Source organism: Lygodium microphyllum, chromosome 15 (genome assembly GCF_053477565.2).
Source record: "Lygodium microphyllum isolate KBCC chromosome 15, Lygodium_microphyllum_v1.1.10, whole genome shotgun sequence".
NCBI classification, from domain to species: domain Eukaryota; kingdom Viridiplantae; phylum Streptophyta; class Polypodiopsida; order Schizaeales; family Lygodiaceae; genus Lygodium; species Lygodium microphyllum.
Window position 1 is genome coordinate 105,223,234 of NC_141149.1, and position 20,216 is coordinate 105,243,449.

At 40.3% G+C, this 20,216-nt stretch overlaps 1 protein-coding gene across 3 annotated transcripts in view; it reads left to right on the forward strand.

Moving 5' to 3' along the window:
* The window catches only part of LOC148024859 (helicase-like transcription factor CHR28), a 93,229-nt gene extending 76,001 nt beyond the window's left edge, over window positions 1–17,228 (forward strand). The window contains exons 7-10 of one of the 3 annotated variants that reach the window (XM_087694528.1): window positions 1,266–1,484; window positions 3,597–4,118; window positions 16,476–16,685; window positions 16,805–17,228. In XM_087694528.1, coding sequence (XP_087550654.1) covers window positions 1,266–1,484; window positions 3,597–4,118; window positions 16,476–16,685; window positions 16,805–16,909 — 1,056 coding nt within the window. In that variant the 3' untranslated portion in view covers window positions 16,910–17,228. Of the gene's footprint in view, window positions 1–1,265; window positions 1,485–3,596; window positions 4,119–4,314; window positions 5,084–16,475; window positions 16,686–16,804 lie in introns of those variants that run through there. The other 2 variants (XM_087694527.1, XM_087694529.1) reach the window with 2 other exon arrangements.
* The last annotated feature ends 2,988 nt before the right edge of the window (window positions 17,229–20,216 follow it).

The following is a 20,216-nucleotide window of genomic DNA, read 5'->3' on the forward strand; positions in this document are numbered from 1 at the left end:
ATACCATCCCATCACTTGTCTTGACAAGGACAACTAGCTTAGGAAGTTTTATAAATGAATTATTGCACATTGCCACTTTCTTCACTCATTCTCACTCTTCAGTGTCAAGCGTCCTATCCATCCTATCCTCTTTGCTGCCATTGCTCATTTGCCATCATCATCTCTTTCTGCTTCAAGTGCTGACAACTTTGCTCACCATAGCTACAACCCTGGCATCAGCCTTGTTGCCCAAGTTTGTCTGCTGCTGTGTTTCAACGTTCCCTCTCCTGCTGCCATTGTCAGCCCCTTCTGCCCTGCTGTACCAGCGATTGTCAGCTGTGGAAGTGCATGAGTTGGTGCCTCTTCTCTTTGCCTTGTGAAAATTCACTAAGAGTGGAGAGGACTTTGAAAAAAAAGTTGGAGAAGGTTGGCTTTGGATCTGTTGAAGAGGTGGAGTTTGTTTCAAAGTCGAATTTGGAAATTTCAAGGTTTTGTCGTTGGTGGAGGTAGGAGATCAATTTTGAAATTGCAAAAACCTTTATAGAGTGAACTAAAAAATTCAAACTCAAGACTTTCAGTTTGTTATCGTGGAAAAGCATACTCTATTGCTACCTGTTTTTGAAGCTACATGAGGTGTTGTTGTTGTTTGATTGGTTTGCTGGTGTTTTTTGTCAAGTATTCTCGTTGAATTAAGATATTTAGCAAATTCCTACATCGTTACCGGCACTCCGTTTCCTTTGTCTCTTCGGGTTGTGAGAGGTTCATCCTTTATCACCGCTCATGTGACAACTTCATCTCATCCTTTGCCCATATCTGCAGGGCCAGAAGTCAGCATGTCACGTCAGCTTTCTGCATCCAATGACAGTGTTCTTCCCCTCAGTCAGCCTGCTCCTTGTGGCTGCCATGATCACCAGCATTTTTGTGGTGTTGCAAGCCTGCCATCATTCTGTTTTGGCTGCCCGAGGACAATGTTCAGCAGTTTCACAAAGAATTTGGGAGTCCTCAAAATTTTGAAGAGTCTTGACAGTAGAGTTACTGTTAGATATAACCTTTATCACTAATAAAATTGAAGTTTACAATGTTTACATCCTACCTGAATTGGTGCAAGTGTATGCAGTACAATTTCAAGCTTTTGATTGTTAACTACTTCTATGCATTTGTGATATTAACCTTCAGAAGTCCCTTGGAGCTCAATACAGAGTTGCACTGGTGAAGTTCTCCTCAATGTATTTTGCAATTCTTGATTTCTGAAAGCAAGGACCTTGACAACGTGTTTCTGTATGTAGAAATATGCTGCAACTGGGAGTGTCCAGAAAAATTACGTGAACATTTTATCAATGCTTTTACGACTCCGGCAAGCATGTAACCATCCTCTCCTGGCGCAAGGCCTCCTTTTGAGGTGTTCACGAGAACCCAGCAAAACGAAATGCAATCTTTCAAGTGATATGAGGAACTCTTTTTTATCTATCCTTGAGGGCAACTTTCACACATGCAACATTTGTGATGTAAGTGCTATTTTTGATTTTTCCAATTACCAATACGTATTTTTATCAATCAGAATGAATAATAATATATTGTACACTGTACATGTTCAGCAAATTAGTAATGATATACTAGGTCTATTGTATGAAGTTAAATGAATATAATATTCTGCTCCAAATCTGGTCCTGAGAGTCAAGGTCAGTGCTTTTTAAAATGATAATATCTTTTCCAATCTTTTGACAAATTTTTCTGAGTTTTGACAAAATTTTAATGAATTTTTATTTAAAACCTTAAAAGTGTAACTATTTTGTGACTGAGATTAATAGTAGAATTGATGGCCCTGAAAAAGTGAAAAGTAACATTGATGTCACACAAGGATGCCCATAATCATCAACAGTTTACAAACTATTGGCTGATGAGCTTGGAGATTGATGGGGGATACAAATGCCAAGTGATCACTCTACGTGATGCTGTATTGCTACTTTCAAGGATGGAGAAGGGGTTGCAAAAATTATAAGCTCTTGGGAAGTTTTTGTAGGGCATCACAAGTGACAATGAACAAGTCTAAGATTAAAATTAGGATTGTGGATTGCAAAAAGCAAGTACAAAGGCAGTTTGTAGCAGAGATGTTAGAGGAATGTAAGTAGGATAGACTTGACTTCAACCTATAAGTAGAATGAGGGTTTACACCAGAAAATGTTGATAATTGACAAAGTGTTATATGGATTCATAGCTTGGGGAAAGGCCTCTTTCAAAGATCGGATTATATTCAAAGTAGTACCAAAAGGTTTCTTTTTGAGGAATGCTTTAACACCTACACTATTGTTAAAGATTGAGACTAGCAGTAGAGGCATCGTGTGACACTTTGACTATCTTAGTTAGGTGAGAAGATAGATGGCACATGATTGTCACATTGAGCCATGCTACACTTTTCAATTTTTTTGGACAACTAACTGAAGTAATTAGGCATGACAATGGGGCTGGATGTGGAGGATTTGCTAGAGAGAGAGAGGGAGGAAAAAAGAAAGAGAGAGAGAGAGAGAGCGAGCTAGCTAGCTAGTGGAGAAGATGTGGTGACACTTGGGAGTGAGGATGAAGTTCAACTGACAAAGTGAATCTGATGTTGGCCTATTCAGAAGAAGAAATTGTACAGGGCCTATTAGGAGAAGAAAAATATGACTTTCTCATGAGCACAGTTAAGCTTTCATAAGTTGGAGATGGTGCAATGCGGGCACTATAGAAGGTAAGGAGCTATTTCCAAGCTTGGTGGATGGGTCATGCCTTATGTAAGGGCCTCAGAAGGTGTAATGGTGTAATTCAAATATCAATTTTAACTTCGGATTAAGGCTTTGAAATTAGTAGAAGGCATCATTACAATACACTTCACAGTTAAAAAGAAAGCTTAAGCCGATTAAGAATAAGAAGAAACCACTGGAGAAGCAGCAGCTTAACTGCCTTTGTATGCACATGAAAGGACTAAGAAGAAAAGGAGACATTTGACATGTAAGCATGGAAAGGGGAGAAAACTGAACTTAATGCTCTTATTGTTTGGTACACAATCTTTTGATCAATAGTACAGATTACTAATGAGATTCTCGTGACTGATTTGAAATGGCTTGAAAAGAATTCTGGTCCTTAAGCTAGTTCACCAGGCTGATTGTTAGTGTTCTTTGGATGTTCTTGTATAACTTGCGAGTCCATGCATATAGATGAACGTTGCTTTACATTGAAAACCAAAGATATTGTGCAGAGAGCAGATGCTTGTGGAAACTTCTGCAATGTGCTGGGGACTGATAAGGCATGGATGATAGAATGGTTGTTTAACTGCTGGTAGCCTGTTAGGCATGCTCTATAATCTTCTTTAAATACAGATTTGAGAGCTAAAGTACATATTTGGGAGTTAGAAACATGTTTTGAGAGCTAGAAATGATCTACTATGAAACAATGTAGTACACATTTTTTGATTTGGAAATAATGTAGTACACAATTGAGAGTTCAAATAATTTAGTGAACATGAGTTCACTAATGTAGTAGGACCAGTGTATTATCATAATTTCTTGGATGTGCTAAAAAATGGAAATGGCCTATGTCGTGGTATCAAACCATTCATTGCTCTAGGTTGTTGATTTTAACAGGATATTCCAGAAGATGCAGTTATTACTATGTGCAGTCATGTCTTCTGCAGGCAATGCATTTCAGATAGAATGGGGGGTGATGATTTTGTGATTTGTCCAAATCCTGATTGCACTGCTTTGTTGAAGCCTTCTGAAGTCTTCTCAAAGTCTATGTTGAAGTCTTCAGATGGTTTGGATTTCAGCACTATGCCCTCAAACCCTGCCTTGAAGAGCACAACAATAGAATTTTCTTCAAAAATCAAGGCTGTAATTGAAGCCTTGAATGTTCTTCCACGGTTGAAAGATTCAAGCCTTGGTGATTTGGACAGCAGGAGTGCAGCTGAAACTCCTTTAAATGACTGCAACTTAGTTCCTAAAGACTGGTTTACCGAAAAGGCTATTGTGTTTTCACAATGGACGAGTATGTTGGACTTACTGGAAATTGCTCTTCAAAAAGAAGGTTTTTGTTATCGGAGACTTGATGGTAGCATGTCAACTCAATCGCGTGAGCGTGCCCTTTCAGACTTCAAGACCTTGCCCCAGGTATGATATGGCAGTGCTCATATTCTTGCATCAACCTTTTTTTTGAGACTTATTTGTAATAAACCATCACGAAAATAAAAGAGTTCTTTTTGAGTTTTTTGTAATAAACCATTGAGAAAATAAAAGAGTTCTTTTTGACTTTTTTGTCATAAACCATTGAGAAACTAAAATAGTTCTTTTTGACTTTGTTGGCCAGTTTTCTATTATACAACTTCAAAGCAGCATGTGCAATCTAGCATGTTCATACATGGCCAAAAGAAGTTTGTTGTGGGATGAGATTATAGTCAATATGCAACTCATATCTCCCATCAACATCAACCATGTAACATAACCAGTAGCAATAGTTCTCACATAGATGACCTTTTGCAAGGATCATCTTAATATTTCTGATGATGGCTTCCTTATTAGGCCAATATACACGGACATACATATGTTCTAACTCATTCAACATGAGATATACCATTGGTGAGACCTGCATCTCCTTACACCAATTTCAAGTTAAGTTAGGAAGATATTTTAGAGAGGTACAGGAGGACATACTATATTTGAGATGCTAGGTCCAAGAGGTGGAGAGAGAGGAGCATTTCATATGCAGATGCCTTGCCTACTATGAGATACAAGGTCACTGGGGAATATTTAGTCCATTGCATCACTTTAGGATATGTCTTGACCAAAGATAGCTAATATGGCTCCACCCAATAGAGGACACTTTGAGGTTATTATAGATAGAGCCATAAATTTGTGCAGAGGTAGGAGGACTCCCCCTCTAGTCAAATGGTATTCGTGAGATTGTCGGAGGATCCAATCTATATTGCTCACCACATCTAAACTTTTTGAGTGGATCTACTTCATTAAACTCTATCATAGAGGAGTCTATATCCTCCAACATAACCCTGTGATGGATCTTATTGATGTTAAGAGAGCCAGGAGCTCTTGTATACTCCAATGATATTACTATCTTAGTTTTTACATTAATTAATCTCATGGGATGAAACATGGAAGCTTTTGTGTAACCAACCTTTATTAAGATGTATTGGCTCAATGATTCAAATTAATTTGATGCTCATATAGCTTGAAAGGCGATTAGTATATTATTTGAGTATTTTAAAATTTCGTCTAAATGTTTATCGTTTCATACAAGGGTGGCCGATGGCCCAAATGCCCTGTAATTATATTTGGATCATCATTGACGAGATGTTTAAGAGGAATCAAAAAGTTTAGTCGGGCAGTTAGATTGACTAGAAAGCCTAGATAACTAAGAATTTTTTGATTTGGGGCGGTCACATTGACTTGAAGGCCGCATAATGAGTGGTTTTAGATAGCGAAACCAGATACTCATGATAAAATAAATAAACCATGAAAATCAATTTTGGCTGATGAATCAAATCCATTTCTCTGAAGGTTGGCTAAGAGAGTCGCAATGAGATCTTATGTTACGATTAATCTTTTTTAAATTCAACTTTGGTGACTCCTAAAATTTAGAAGATTGCTATTTTTGGAAGTTCTTTAAATGAAAGTTTTGTTTGTGTAAAAGGTTGCTGAATTTTTCAAGAAACAATTTTGTCCTTAGCAAGTATCTCAAATTCTTAACCACTTGAGAGATTTTTAGAGTAGAGTGTTTAGAAGCTTCTTTTTGTAGAAATGTGGCATGTGACATCTGGAATAGGACATGTGTTATTTTGAAGAGAGAAGCATTTCTATACTTGTCATTTTGCTGAATGCTTGTCATTTTCAGCAAATACTTGTCATTTGTAACCTTTGCTTTTCACTTTTGAGCATCCAATCCCCACATTTTTATATTGGAGGTCTCTCTCTTCATTTCCAGCAGGATCTAATACTGAAATTTCAGTCGTGTTCTTTGTATATGCTTATCTAGCATTCATTCAAGAAGCTCTTTCTACTTATCTTGATCAAATCCAAGCATTAACGAAGAAAATCAGCTTGCTACTTGGAGTATACAAAAAGAAATCCTAATTTTTAGAATTGCAGCAAATCATCCCATTGTATTTGGTTTAGGCACTTGGTGCCAATGGTTTTTTTCGATAAAATCTTGTAAAGGGGGAGGGGTTGGTGCCCCTCTCAACATGGTGTTGACTCTCTTCTCTCTCTCTCTCTCTCTCTTTTGTTAGAGATTAGTCATCCCCTAGATTAGCATTCTTAGGTTACAGTTGGTGTAGTTAGTTCTCTCGGGTGGAGTTACGTATTTTCTTGTCAGTTATTTGGGCATTTTCAGCAGTCACTATGTATGGGCACCTTATTACAATCAGGGGCAGTGCGAGATGGTAGCTAGGTGTGTGATTGCTGAACACCTTGGTTTTCTTGCAGCAATTGGTTGCATTTATGGTGGCTGCCTGCTGGTCGGCCAGTTTTGCTGGCTGCCCTTTATATTTTATTGCATTGTTTTGTGCTATATATGGCCACTAGGCAGCCTACCCTCCATCACTTGTCTTTTTTGGTGTTGGTGAGAGAGACCGGCTTGAGGAGATACTTCAACAACCCCTCGTACATCTGCCCTCTTCATTTCAGCATTCATTGATTGCAGATTTCTGTGTTCTTCTGTCTTTTTTCTCTCTCCCTCTTCTCTTGTATTCATTGTCTTTTAGTCTTGTCCATACGTGTCTCCATTCGTTGCACTCTAACATGGTATCATAGAAGTATAGAAGGGTTGATTAATCATGGACAGACATGATTAGGAGGATTCTTTGCAACAAAAGCTTGTGTTTACAGCCTACAGAGGCTCAAGTGGACAGGTGAAGCATGGAGGAGCGAAGTTGCTATTTTTTGTAGGTTCTTGCTGTTGATGAAGGAAAAAAGTCTACGTTTTCAGCCTTTTGGAGCAGATTTTGAATTCTTATTGCCTTCGACAGGTGAAACTCTTTGAGGACGAGTGGAGAAAGCCCTAATAGGCGTTGGCACTGTGCGTGGAGTCAGAGGGAGACTGTCCTTGTTTTCATGTAGGTCATTCCATTTACAATGTCGACCAAAATTGATGCGGAGTTTCAGGCTATTATAGACTATAAGGTTCGTGTGTCACTGGTTCTTTTTTCCAATCAAAAGCTTAATGGGGAGAATCACTGCATTTGGCACGTAATAATACTTGCTATGCTAGAGTCTTATGATTTGGTAGAGTCTGTGACCGAGACTATAGACCATACTATAGCCTGTGATGCCTCCAAGCCAAGGTTGTTATGTACGAAAGGTACAATACGGTACGGTACGATAAAATATGGTACTAATTGGTATCTTATGATTTTATAAGGTAGAGTATGATATTAGTACGAAAAAGAAAACAAAAACTTAGTTATTTTGGTTTATAGATAATAGAACACATGTTTAGAGCTAAAATAGCAATGTCACTTGAGTTAATAGGATGAATACACGAGGGTAACAAGGTAAAACCTCATGCACAACATGCGCAACACGCTACTAGAAGACAGATGGTAGTGTATATGTAATACATCATATAACAAAGCAAAGTGTAGGGTGGATGGATAAAGAGGCTCTTTATTCTTTTTTGTGTGAGAGAGAGAGAGAGAAGGGGGGGGGGGAGGGATGCTCTTGGAATTGCATTCTCATCTTGGAAGTTGTGGGAAAGAGAGAGAGTGAGAGAGGCTTGAAATTCTGATAAGAAACATAAGGCTTAGGAGTTAAAAGATATTGTGTGGTCTAGTCTTCATAGGCAAAAAATAGCTTGTTTTTTGGTACGAATTGGTATGGATATGTACTATACGGTATGGTACGAACCGTACGGAATGAACTAGTCCATATGTAGTACGAATGGAACTATGTTCCAAGTTTTTTGCATATGAGAAAGTCAAGTTAATGAAGGTATATGCACATTGGGACAAATTGAATGCTCGCATCCGTTCTTTTCTCTTTATCTCTTACACTCTAGTCGTCATTGCTCACATTGAGCACTTGACCGTGGCTTGGGAGATATAGCTAGAGCTAGATCAAATGTACAATTGGATGACCATGATGAGGCGGGTGTCACTGGAGATTCAGATGAGGACTTTTTGATCCTAACAAGTCTTCTTCCATCTGGGAGCATGTCAATAAGCTTCAACAATTGTAGATGCAGGTCCAGAATGTAGGGAAGGTGATTGCCTTGGAGAAGACGGCGATAAACTTTCTCTCAGTTATTACTGCTCCGATTTAGTGCATTCTACTCTGCCTTGATTGCTTCAGGGTGGACAGAGACCCTTAAGTGGGAGAAGTTGGTTCCTACGGTCTTGGACCGAGAGGAACAACTCAAAGGTTAGGACGGTCCTAAGTCGAAGGCTTTGATCGGGCAGTCTATTTCTTGATGGTGTATATCGAAAGGTTCTTTGTGCAGTTAATAAGGAGAATGGAGTTTTAAAGATACGGTCTTCTTATGCATTTTTTTCTCTTCTTCTTTCTTCACAAACTCGGACTGAGATTTGGCATGCTTGGTTTGGCCACCTCAACTATGAGAACCTTCGGAAGGCAGCTCGTGGTTAGATGGTACATGGTTTACCAGATATTGGGGTTAGCCAATTTTTCATGTGTATCTTGTATTTGTGGCAAGGAGCATAGAGATGCTATTCCCAACAAGGGTATACGACGGGCTAAGGAGTTGTTGGAGCTTATTTCAACAGACTTTTGTGGACCCATACGGATGTAGTTTCTTAAGGGGAGTTTGTATTTTGTGCTCATTGTTGATGATTTTAGTAGGATGACGTAGGTGTATTTATTGGCATTAAAGTTTGAAGCATTCTCACATTTTAAGGATTGGTTGATCTTTGAAGAGAACAGGTCTAGCAAGAAAATCAAGACCCTACGTTTCGACAAGGGAGGGGAGTTTGTCTCCCAAGAGCTAACTCTTTTTTATGTAGATCGTGGCATTTACTAGGAGTTTGCCAACATGAATACCCCTATTGAGAATGGCATGTTGGAGCGGAAGAATCAGCGTGATTGAGATGGCATGGACTACGATAGAGCATTGGCAGACATTTGTGTCTATGGGCCAAAGTAGTGGCTACTGCTATCCATATCCTTAATCGATCCCCTACCTCGACTGTGGTTGATATGGTCCTTTTGAGGCTTATTTTGGACAAAAGCCGGATGTCTCTCATTTCAGGATGTTTAAGTGTGATTCATTTGTTCACATCCTGAAGAAGAAGAGGGATAAGTTTGAGCTGGCTTCTCAGAAATAGGTGTTCATGGGATATAGCTTGCAGTCCCAAGGGTACAAGGTTTATGATCCCACTTCTCGGGAGGTGTACATGAGTCGAGATGTTTGGTTCGTGGAGTTTCCAATCGTAGGGGGGGTGTTGAGCTATGAGCATCCCGTTCTTGGAGATCCAATTGTCAATTGGGCACTTGCTTCAGTACCCCCACCTATTGAGGCTCCACTCTCAATGGAGGAGAAGATTGCTTCACCGTCAGATTCACCCATTGAGTCAGCCCCGGTGGATCTTCTAGAGACTTTGGTAGGAGAGTGGCAAGGGGAGTATCGGCCTCTCCTCGTTGGGTCCCTGATACACTCTATGATTCAAGGATTGAGGGAGTCCTTGAGGAGTGGCAGCCAGTGGCCCACGACATTCTCAGAGGAACCATGCACATTCCATCGAGCTTGTTTGTACTAACTATTGTTTGATGATTTGTGCCATGTAGGATAGGCAGTCCACCTCCATAAAGAAGACTTTGCAGTCAACACATTGGAAGAAGGCTATGGAGTAAGAGTTGGATGCTATTGAGCAGAATGGCACTTGGGATCTTGTGCCTAAGCCCGTTCATAGGAAGGTGATTGGTGTTAAATGGGTCTTTAAGACCGGATACATAGTGATGGCACTTTGGATAAGCACAAGGCGTGGCTTGTTGCAAAGGGTTTCACACAATGGCCAAGGTTGGATTTCCATGACACCTTTGCACCTATAGCTCGGATGGCTGCCATTAGGGCTGCTCTTCCCTTAACCAACCATAGGAGATGGCCGGTTTATTAGCTTGATGTGAAGTCTGCCGTAATTGTGATTTGAAGGAGGAGATCTATGTTGAGCAGCCTTCTAGCTTTTCCTCATCAAATGGACAGGTGTACAGGTTGAAGAAGGGCCTTTACGTCCTCAAATAGGCTCCATGTGCTTGGAACAAGAAGATAGTTTTCGTTCCTCCAAGGGAAGTTGGGGTATCGGCATTTCTCTTCCAATCCCTAGTTATATGTCCATACTTTAGCTAGAGGGCATGCGTTGTTTGTGCTTTATGTGAATGATCTTATTTTGACAGGTGACCATGTCCAAAAGGTCAAGCAGATGAAGGAGGCACTACACAAGGTGTTTGAGATAATGGATATGGGCCTTCTCCATTTCTTTTTAGGTCATGAGTTTTATTAGAGTTCGAGGGGGATTTTCACCTCCCAGCAGTAGTATGTGTAGGAGCTTTTGGCCACGTTTGAGATGGAGGGATGTGAGGCTATTTCTACTCTTATGGATCAGAACTGGAAGGCTACGGCCCATGTAGATTCACCAATGTGGCGGATGCTTCCCGCTACAGGCAATTGATTGGGTCCTTGATTTGGCTTCTTAACACTCGGGTTGATTTGTGCTTTCGTTTAGGTTTGTTGGTGGCACTGATGAGCGAATCCAAGGTGGTTCATTGGAAGGCTGCTATGAGGATTTTGCAGTTTCTGAGGGGGATCTCCGATCTTGGTATTCATTATCCAATTGGTATTGGAGATTCGGCTTTGGTTCTTACAAGCTAGATGGATTCAGATTGGGTCGGAGATATTGACCAATAGAGGTCAACAATAGGATATTACTTTACTTTGGGTGTAGGTGTTATCTTACGGAGTAGTAAGAAGCAGCCCACAATTGCCTTTCTTCCATAGATGTGGAGTGTAGAGCGGTTTCTTCTACCTCATGTAAGTTAGCGTGGCTTTGGCGGTTACTAGGAGAGCTTGGTTGCCCTTAGATAGGTCCTACAACTCTTGATTGCGACAATGAGAATTGCATTGCTTTGGCACGAAATCTTGTGTTTCATGTTAGGTTGAAGCACATTGATATACAATACCATTTCATTCGAGAGAAGATCTTGGAGAAGACTATTGATGTGGTGTACTGCAAGATAGAGGATAATTTGGTTGATTTGTTTTCAAAGGTGCTTCCTTAGGTTGTTCTTCGACAACACTCCAGATCACTTAGCCTTATGCCGTGCCCAAAATCTGAGAGGGGGCGTTACCAGAGATTAATCATTCTCCAGACTAGCATTCTCAGGCTACAATTGGTGCAGTCAGCTCTCTTGAGTGGAGTTACGCATTTTCCTATTAGTCATTTGGGCATTTTCAGCATTTGTTGTGTACGGGCACTTATTATGGGCATGGGCTGTGCCACATGGAAGGAGGTGTGAGATTGTTGATCACCTTGGTCTTCGTGTAGTTGGCTGCAATTATGGTGTCCGCCCTATATATTTTATTGCATTGTTTCGTGCTATATATTGTCACTAGGCAGCCTGCCCTCCATCACTTGTCTTTTCATGTTTTGGTGAGAGAGATCAGCTTGAGGAGATACTTCGACAGCCCCTTGTACATCCATGCTCTTTATTTCAGCATTGATTGACTGCAGATTTCTGCATTCTTCTGTCTCTTTTTTCTCTCCCTTTTCTCTTGTGTTCATTGTCTTTCAGTCTTGTCCATACACTTCTACATTCACTGCACTCTGACACCTCTATCTTGTAATTTTCACAGTGATAACTAATTAAGTTGGTTAAGTTCAAAGTATTGTCATTCTCATGTTCTTACATTGTGACCAAGGCTTCGTGAACAGATCCATTGCATTGTCATCGTAGGGCAGTAGGCAACCCTTAACTCGGAATCTGCGATCCACTCTCGAATAAAATGGGACTAAATATCAAGGGCAATAAATAGACTTACAATCAACCATATCAAACTCTAGAAGTAGCTGGAAGATGTACTTGTGTTGTGAAATGAAGATGCCTTGTGTCAAGTAATAAAACACAAGACCTAGGAAGAAGTGAAGAATCCTGAGATCACTTATGTCAAACTTGTGTCACAAAATTCCTCTAGTCCGATCCGCCTCTTGTGTATCACTTCTTGAAATGATTAGATCATCCACATAAAGAATGATGAGAACACATCTATGATCCTCAATTGTATGAAAAAGGTTGGGATCATGGTCTGGTCGATGGAAGCCACTTTGTAGAAAGAAGTGATCACAATTAGTTGGGGCTAACCTTTGGGAGCTTGCTTTATGCCTTAGAGGGCCTTTCGTAACGTGTAAACATGATTCTTCTTCCCCTTGTACATGAAAATCAAGAGGCTGATCAACATGAATCTCCTCAAGAACGTCGTTTAAGAAGGTGAGCTAAGCCTTGGGAGCTTGCTTTATGCCTTAGAGGGCCTTTTGTGACATGTAAAAATGATTCTCCTTCCCCTTGCACACGAAAACCAAGAGGCTGATTAGCATAAATCTCCTCTTGAAGAATGTTGTTTTAAAAGTTAGACTTTACATCCATTTGAAAAACAAGGCAACAATTATGGGCTGCAAGAGCCATGATAGTTCAGATAGTAGACATATGGGCCATTAGTGCCAAATTCTCTCAACGAATAATCCAAGCTTTCCCTTTGTACAAATTACTTGGCAACCAGCCTACCTTTGTGCTTGTCCAAGGTGCCATTAGCTAGGTATTTGGTCTTATAGGCCCACTTCACACCTATGACCTTCCACTTTCCGGAACTAACTCCCTAGTTTGATTTTTCTTGATAGAATCAAGATCCTTTGGCATAGCACATCACTAAACATCTTTTATAAGAGCCTTCTCAATAGTAGCATGCTCACAATCCTAGAGAATCCTAGATGTAGAGTGAACTATCCTTCTTGGCTTGTAGCTTGGCTGATTTGTGGGCACATTGGTGTCTTGGGAAAGTGAACTATCCTTCTTGGCTTGTAGCTTGGCTGATTTGTGGGCACATTGGTGTCTTGGGAAAGTGACTAACTCCGAATCATGCATAAGTTGACAAAACCATTGTGGAACAGTAATGGGCTGATCCTGTTGTGAATGAGGCTTAGAGGCCTCTTGTACTTGTGAAGCATTTGTTTGGATAAGGGACTCCCCCTCACTGGGTAAAGGTACATCCTCTTTATCAGAAGAAGATGTATGCCCCTTTAGTGGTCCAATATCCCTTAAAGAAACATGAGGGGATGGGGTAGGAATACGCAATAAAGGAGGAGTTGGCAATAGTGGAGGAGCAGGAGGAAAGGGAGGGGGAGGAGTCGAAGACGAAGGAGTGGTTCCAAGAAGTAACTTGGAAGGTAGGAGAGGTGTTGACAATGGGGGAGGAGATGTTAATCGATGACGAAGAACCACTTATAGAAGAATTACCATCAATGGGAATATCCTAAGTCATAGCCTCATCTTGACTTGCCTCTTTCTTTTTGTTGGGTTATATGTTGAGAAACACTTCACCCGCAGCTTGCGTTTTTGCATTTTGCGTTTAGGGTTTGCAGCCCCAAAAAGGGGCGCCATCCTAGACTGACTATGTCTATTTATAGGCCACTCTCTCATTCATTCCTTACGGCTGATTCATTCAGTCCGTCACCTCTTCTCTCCAGCCTCTCCACTGCCCTCACACCCCTTCAGGAGGACAAAGCGGTTTGTGATTCGTGGCTGTCTTCATCATCTTCCTTGTGCTACGGCACCCTTGTTCCCTTATATCACATTCACTCCACGATTCAGAACTTCATTATTCCATTAATCAGAGTTTCTTCTCTCTTCTCTTCTCTTCTCCATGTTTGCCGAGTTCACTCCGTGTTCCTCCCCGCAAACCCTACTGTCTCACTGGTACGTCATCTTTTGACATCATATATCTTGTAACCTTCAATGGTCATACTATAACCGATGAAGATGAATATCTTCGACTTCACATTGAGCTTGCCTCTTTTCTTATTGTCCACATGGATATATGCATCACACCCAAAGATGCGAAAGTGAGAGACAAAAGGCTTCTTACCAAAGAAAGCCCTATAGGGAGTCATATCCTTCAAAATCGATGTTGGAGACCTATTGTGGATATGAACCATTGTAGAAACTACCTCACTCCAAAGGGAATGGGGTAGACCATGATGCTTCAACATCAATTGGGCCATCTCAATTGTGCTCCACCACACCATTCTTTGATGGTGTATTTGGATTGGAGTACTTTATCCAAATGCTGTGCTTCTTGCAAAACCTGCCAAAGATTTCAGAGTAAAACTCGCTGCTAGGGTTGGCTTGTATACCTTGAACTTTGAAAGTTCTTTGCTTTTTAGCAAATGCCTTCCAGTTGTAGAAGTTGAAATATGCCTCGGTTTCGTATTCGAAGAAATAGGGCCAAACATACTTGCTAGAATGTTCAACAATAAGCATTAGATACTTGGTCTTTGTGAGAGAGATCGTACTCGTAGGTCTGTAGCACAAGTTAGTGTAAACCAACTTAAGCAAAGTAGAATTCCTCCATGAAGCAACCTATGGATGAGGTTGCTCGTGGTGCTTGCCCCAAATATAGCTAGGGTACAAATTGTTGATGGAAGGAAAATGTGGAAGCCCCTTCACTAACGTCTTTCGAGAAGCCCATCGAATGGAGTCAAAGTTTAGGTGCCCATAATGGGCATGCCAAAAGTAGCCCAAGCTGGTGGGAAGACTACAGTGCAAGGGTAATGAGCTTGTAGATCCCATCCTCCTATGTACCTATCCAAAGCATATCGCTTGTAGAAGTATCCTCAACAACAATGGCATCTTGGGTGAAGACCACCTATGTACCTAGCTGTGTCAAGCCATGAACAAATAAGAGATTAAAGGCCAAATGTGGAACATAAAGTAATTGGTGGTAGAATTTCAAATTGGAGTCCTCTCTTTTGGCAATGACACAATGTGCGAGGGCATAACTGAAGAATAACATGAACACGGAGAGAGAAGGGAAAAGAAAGATTGCAATGAGAGAAGAAAATGGAAGTGATAATATGCATTGAACCCTAAATGAATGCTGAATACAAGGTGGACTGATTAGTCCCTGCAGGCGACCCAAGGCATCAATAAGGGCACTGGATCAGGCTGATCACAAATCGCAACACTGGAAGATGGAGGAAGAGTCCCGAATGTTGGAGTGTGCTGAAAACCTGCAAAGATGAATGACCCAGCCAAGTGGAGGATGGCTATATATAGCCATAAATGCCAAAGACTGGCTGACTACTATCTAAGCATGTCAAAAAACTGGCCAACTGCATAAGATGAATAAAAAAATGCAGGTGCCTCCAGAAAAAACTGATCACCTCAAATCAGGTGTGAACACACCCTGAGGCTGAAAAAGAAATGCAAAAGGCTGGAAATAACCATCAGCCAGTGTGAACATGCAAAAGGACTCATTGAAAGTGTTATGTGTTGTAATGTAGACTCTAGAATGGGCAGAAAAATAGTCAGAGCTGCCATGTCTCCGTCGGACTCTGATGGAGCTCACAACCAGGAGATGACAGATTGAGATAGTGCATGCTAAAATACGGTCACACGAACATGAGGTCACACTGGAACAAAAATTATGATCATTCGCTTCTCTCTTTTTAACAGAAGTTCTAGTTGTGCCACGCTAGGGATTGCCACAAATGATTTAACATACAAATTTGCAGTGGAGATGTTTGGTGAGGGGTTTGATTTGTTCTAAGACAGTATTGGGAGATGCAACGAAGGTCTAGAAGGTTGTATCTGTACAATGGCAGAAAAAAACTTAGAAGGTAATATCTGTACAATGACTTAGACGTATTATCTGTACAATGAGAAAAAAAGGCAATGTTGTGCTTTTTCAGAGATAAGATTCACTCAAAGGTGCAGACTCTCTCAATCTTGTTTTCGAAGTCCTCTAGCAGCTTGGCAAGTTTGGCCTTCAGAGCAGTTTGTGAGTGGGGAGCACATGCACTGTGGAGCTGTCTAGTTTGATTTACAGATTGCAATGGATTCCTCATTGACAATTCATCTCTATCCCGATACTCCAAGGCTAATAGCTTAATAAATGGGTAATAACTTTCTTGATGGGAACTTTTACCCTTTTAGCTGGGCAGCCTTCTAAGCTTTTCACTAGTATGATGAGGTCTTTAAACTTTTGCTAAAGAAATGAGTTATAAAGGTGGTTGTTTAGTTTGCATGCGTTTGCAGTGTCAACTATATCTCTCTGTTAAGAGTAGGTAGTCATAGACAATTTTCACCAAGACTAGAAGCAGATGTGTGTACTCACAAGGTTTGATAGTGAGATGAACTGGGTTTTTGAACTTGGTTCAGGCTGCTTGTAAGCTGAGTTTCTTGTTAGAAATGTATAAATTCGGTTTGCTGCTCGTAATGCAAGTTGTCTGCTATGTTCAGGTTTCTGTAATGATTATGTCCTTGAAAGCAGCAAGCTTGGGTCTGAATCTGGTTGTGGCATCACACGTCCTACTCTTGGATGTCTGGTGGAACCCAACTGTTGAGGAACAGGCCATTGATCGTGCGCATAGAATTGGCCAGACTAAAGATGTCCACATCTCACGGTTTGCAGTGAAAAATACAATTGAGGACCGTATATTGGCTTTGCAGGTCTTAGTTGATTCATGGATGCATCATTCTTTACAGTGCCAAAATTTTAAGGGATAGACAAAAGTTCAAATTTCCATGGACTTTCTTGACCGATATGCACTGAATTTCTGATGTTACAGGATCGTAAACGGCAGATGGTGGCCTCTGCCTTTGGGGAGAAAGGTGGTGCAGAGCAAAACATGCATTTGACAGAAATGGATATGAATTACTTGTTTCATACATAATTTCGGTTGCTACCATTAGTATTCATCAGAGAAAGTGTGGATGCTTCTTGATCCACTGTATTTGACCATTTAGACTTCCTTTCATCATAGGTTACGGTGGTAGTGGCATTGCTTGTAAGGGCATAGGCTTTAGAGATGGTTAGAGGATCCTGTGAGTTTTGAAGAACATTTATATTAACTGATAAATGTGCCCATCTTTTTGGGGCAAAAAGTGATACAAATGTTCTCTTTTTTTGAAGTCATATTTATTGGCATGCTTTTTGGCAACATGAATTGATGAATGTGCCCATCTTTTTAGGGCAAAAAGTGATACAAATGTTCTCTCTTTTGGATTCATCTTTATTGGCATGCTTTTTGGCAATAATCTATAGTATTCTCAAATGTGCAATAGATTTCCTCTCCCATGGAAATGTCTTATATTTTTTTTTCCATTTTTGGTAATGAAGTGGCTATCCTCGTGGTAAGCCACTTATTTTGTTAATCCATTGACCTGCGTTCAAATCTCCCTTTTTCTATACCTCTACTAAATGAGTGTGTGGAATATAGGAGTTGAACCCAAGACCGTTTGGTCACCACACGTTCTACTTAACCAACTGAGCAACATCCTACCAAACTGTGTGTATGTGTTCCCCCTTGCCTACTATGAAGTACAAGGGTGTTATTACTACCTTTTCGACAAGTGGTTTGGCACCCTTCACTATGGATTATGATCCTTCCTTGACTAGAGAATGTTTGGTCTTATATCTTTAACAACTTTGCACCCTCCAAGGTTTGACCTTGAGTGCTAGTAGTGAGTGTATAGGGCAGTAGGCAACATACACTCACATGCTACTTTAGGGCCCTTGCTCCACCAGTTTTTACTCTCCTACTTTGTACTTCGTCCTAGCAAGTAGGATCGAGTGACCACCATAGTCATGTAGAGCTAGGTGACCCTATCCATTCGATGCTAAGCAACACCTATGAGATTATCAGATAATTGAAAGAATCATATCCAATTAGGATATTAGGATGAGGTCATTTTTGAGGGCCTTTTAGAGGGGGAGAGTAGGGCGGGACCAATGAAGAATAGGCCAATGTAACATTGGAAAATCTCTTTGTATATGCAAGATATTCAAAACAAAAGAAGTGGAGTGAACATTGAACATTCCAATGAAAGTACCTTTTTGAAAATTGTTAGTCCTCATTCAATGATGGCATCTTTGTCAATGTGCATCGACCATATCACTTGAAGTCCATATTTTATCCAAAATTGGTTGAACCTTGGATTTGGCCACTTCTAGCCCTTTAGTTGTGTATTGAAGGTGATGGAAATGTTGTTTTCAAGGTTTTTGGTTGCTACTAAAATACTAAAAAAATATAGTTCTATAGTCAAGTGTGCACAATGTAGATGTATGTTGGATTAATCACATGCTACGAGATAATATGGCTTCTATTCACTTGTTGCAAGTTGTGATAGCTTTTTACAACTTTGTGCGGTGTTAGATCAAGACAATGGCTAGATCTTTAAGAGGGGGCAAGCCTTGAATAGAGGTAAGAGGACCCATATTACCTAATCGAAAATGTAGCAATAGAAAGGCACTTGATAAAGGCTAGGTATAAGGAAAGGTAATGTTTTGTACTTTTTTCTAGTTTTTCCTAGAATGATTGTCATTGAAGAATTTCTTGGAGTGTGCCACTTCAAGAGATGCCATCATATATGTATTGAGATTCCTCTAAAAGACTTCATGTTGGATAATTTTTGGTAGAAGAGCATTAGTATACATATGTGAATTTTGTCTCGTTAATTTAATTTATTCATGATGAGGGAGAGGCAAAGCCAGGGAGCTTGTGGTGGAATTTTCTAGTGCTAGCTAGGGCTAGCTTGCCAAACACTACCATCACTAGCATTGACATGCTATCCACAAGTTAAAGAGGGTTTATAATAGAGTAGGTAATGACTTTGCAAAGCATGGCACCCACCACCTTGTTGTAATTCTTGACATCCTTACCTTTGGCAGATTTGAGCTATTAGTACTCACCATTGGACATGAGTACCTTTGCTTAATAGGGCCGCTATCTCGGATCACCCCATGATATATATATTTTGTCTTGAGATGAGTACAACGTTTCTAGTGATTCCTATTGATCAAATTGGGATTCTATAGGTCATCTAGAGGATTATTGAGAGATTATTTTGTGCATGATAGTAGCCTAGCCTTGTAGTTCTTATGATTGTATTCATCGACATATTTAGTTTTTCATTTTCATTGTTGTTCTCAAGTTGAGATAGCTAGGTTAGATATGCTCATTTCTTTCTTTAATGCATTGTTATGGCTTGCATCTTTTTTCTTCATGTGTGCGCACGTGCGCACATGGACACGGGTGCACACACACATGCATGCACATGTGCACATAATCTCTCTCTCTCTCTCTCTCTCTCTCTCTCTCTCAGTTGCTATTTAAAGATGGTTTCCATCCACAAGTGTTGAATTGTTCTAATTAATTATCTGGTTCTTGTATGCATGAATTTGAAATTCTATGAAGGACTAATGTAACATTGATGTTTTGTTGATGAGCCACTTTTTGTACTCTCTCTTGCATTGATTTGTAGGTTGCATCTTAATAGTGGATTGTTCTTACAGGTCACATTTGATGATGTAATGATGCTGGTTATTTGAGTCTCTTTATAATAGATAATACATCTCTCTCTCTCTCTACCACATCCTCACACTTAGAGCGATTATTGAGGAGGGATTTAGGGAAGGCTTCTCCACACAAGACCACATCCTCACAATTATAGCAATTATTGAGGAGAGAAGGGCCCATGGTCAGTGGATTTATTGTTGCTTTGTGAATTTTCACAAAGCCTTTGACATAGTATGGAGAGACAAGCTGAAGGACTAACTATAGGCTATGGGAGTACCAACAGAGCTTGATTGGGGGAATTTGGCATTGTATGGGAGGGTAATTAGTAGTGTATAGATACTTGAGGGTCTTTCAGTAGTTGTCTACTCCATTGGGGTGAAGTAGGGATGTCCCCTTTCTCTGACACTATTTGGCCTATACATTGATGGGATTGCTAATTATATTTTTCAGGGAGGAGATAGAGGAGCTCCATTAGGTGGCACTTGGATACCTCTCCTACTATATGCAAATGACATTGTATTGATGGGCGATCCTCAAGTTTACAGAGCTACTTGGATGTACCACACTCATTTATTGGACAATGGGCTTTCAACAAACCTTGCTAAAACCAAGGTGATGGATATTTAATACGCCACCACAATGGGTCAAGAGATCGGCACCTAAACTCACATATGGGAAGGAG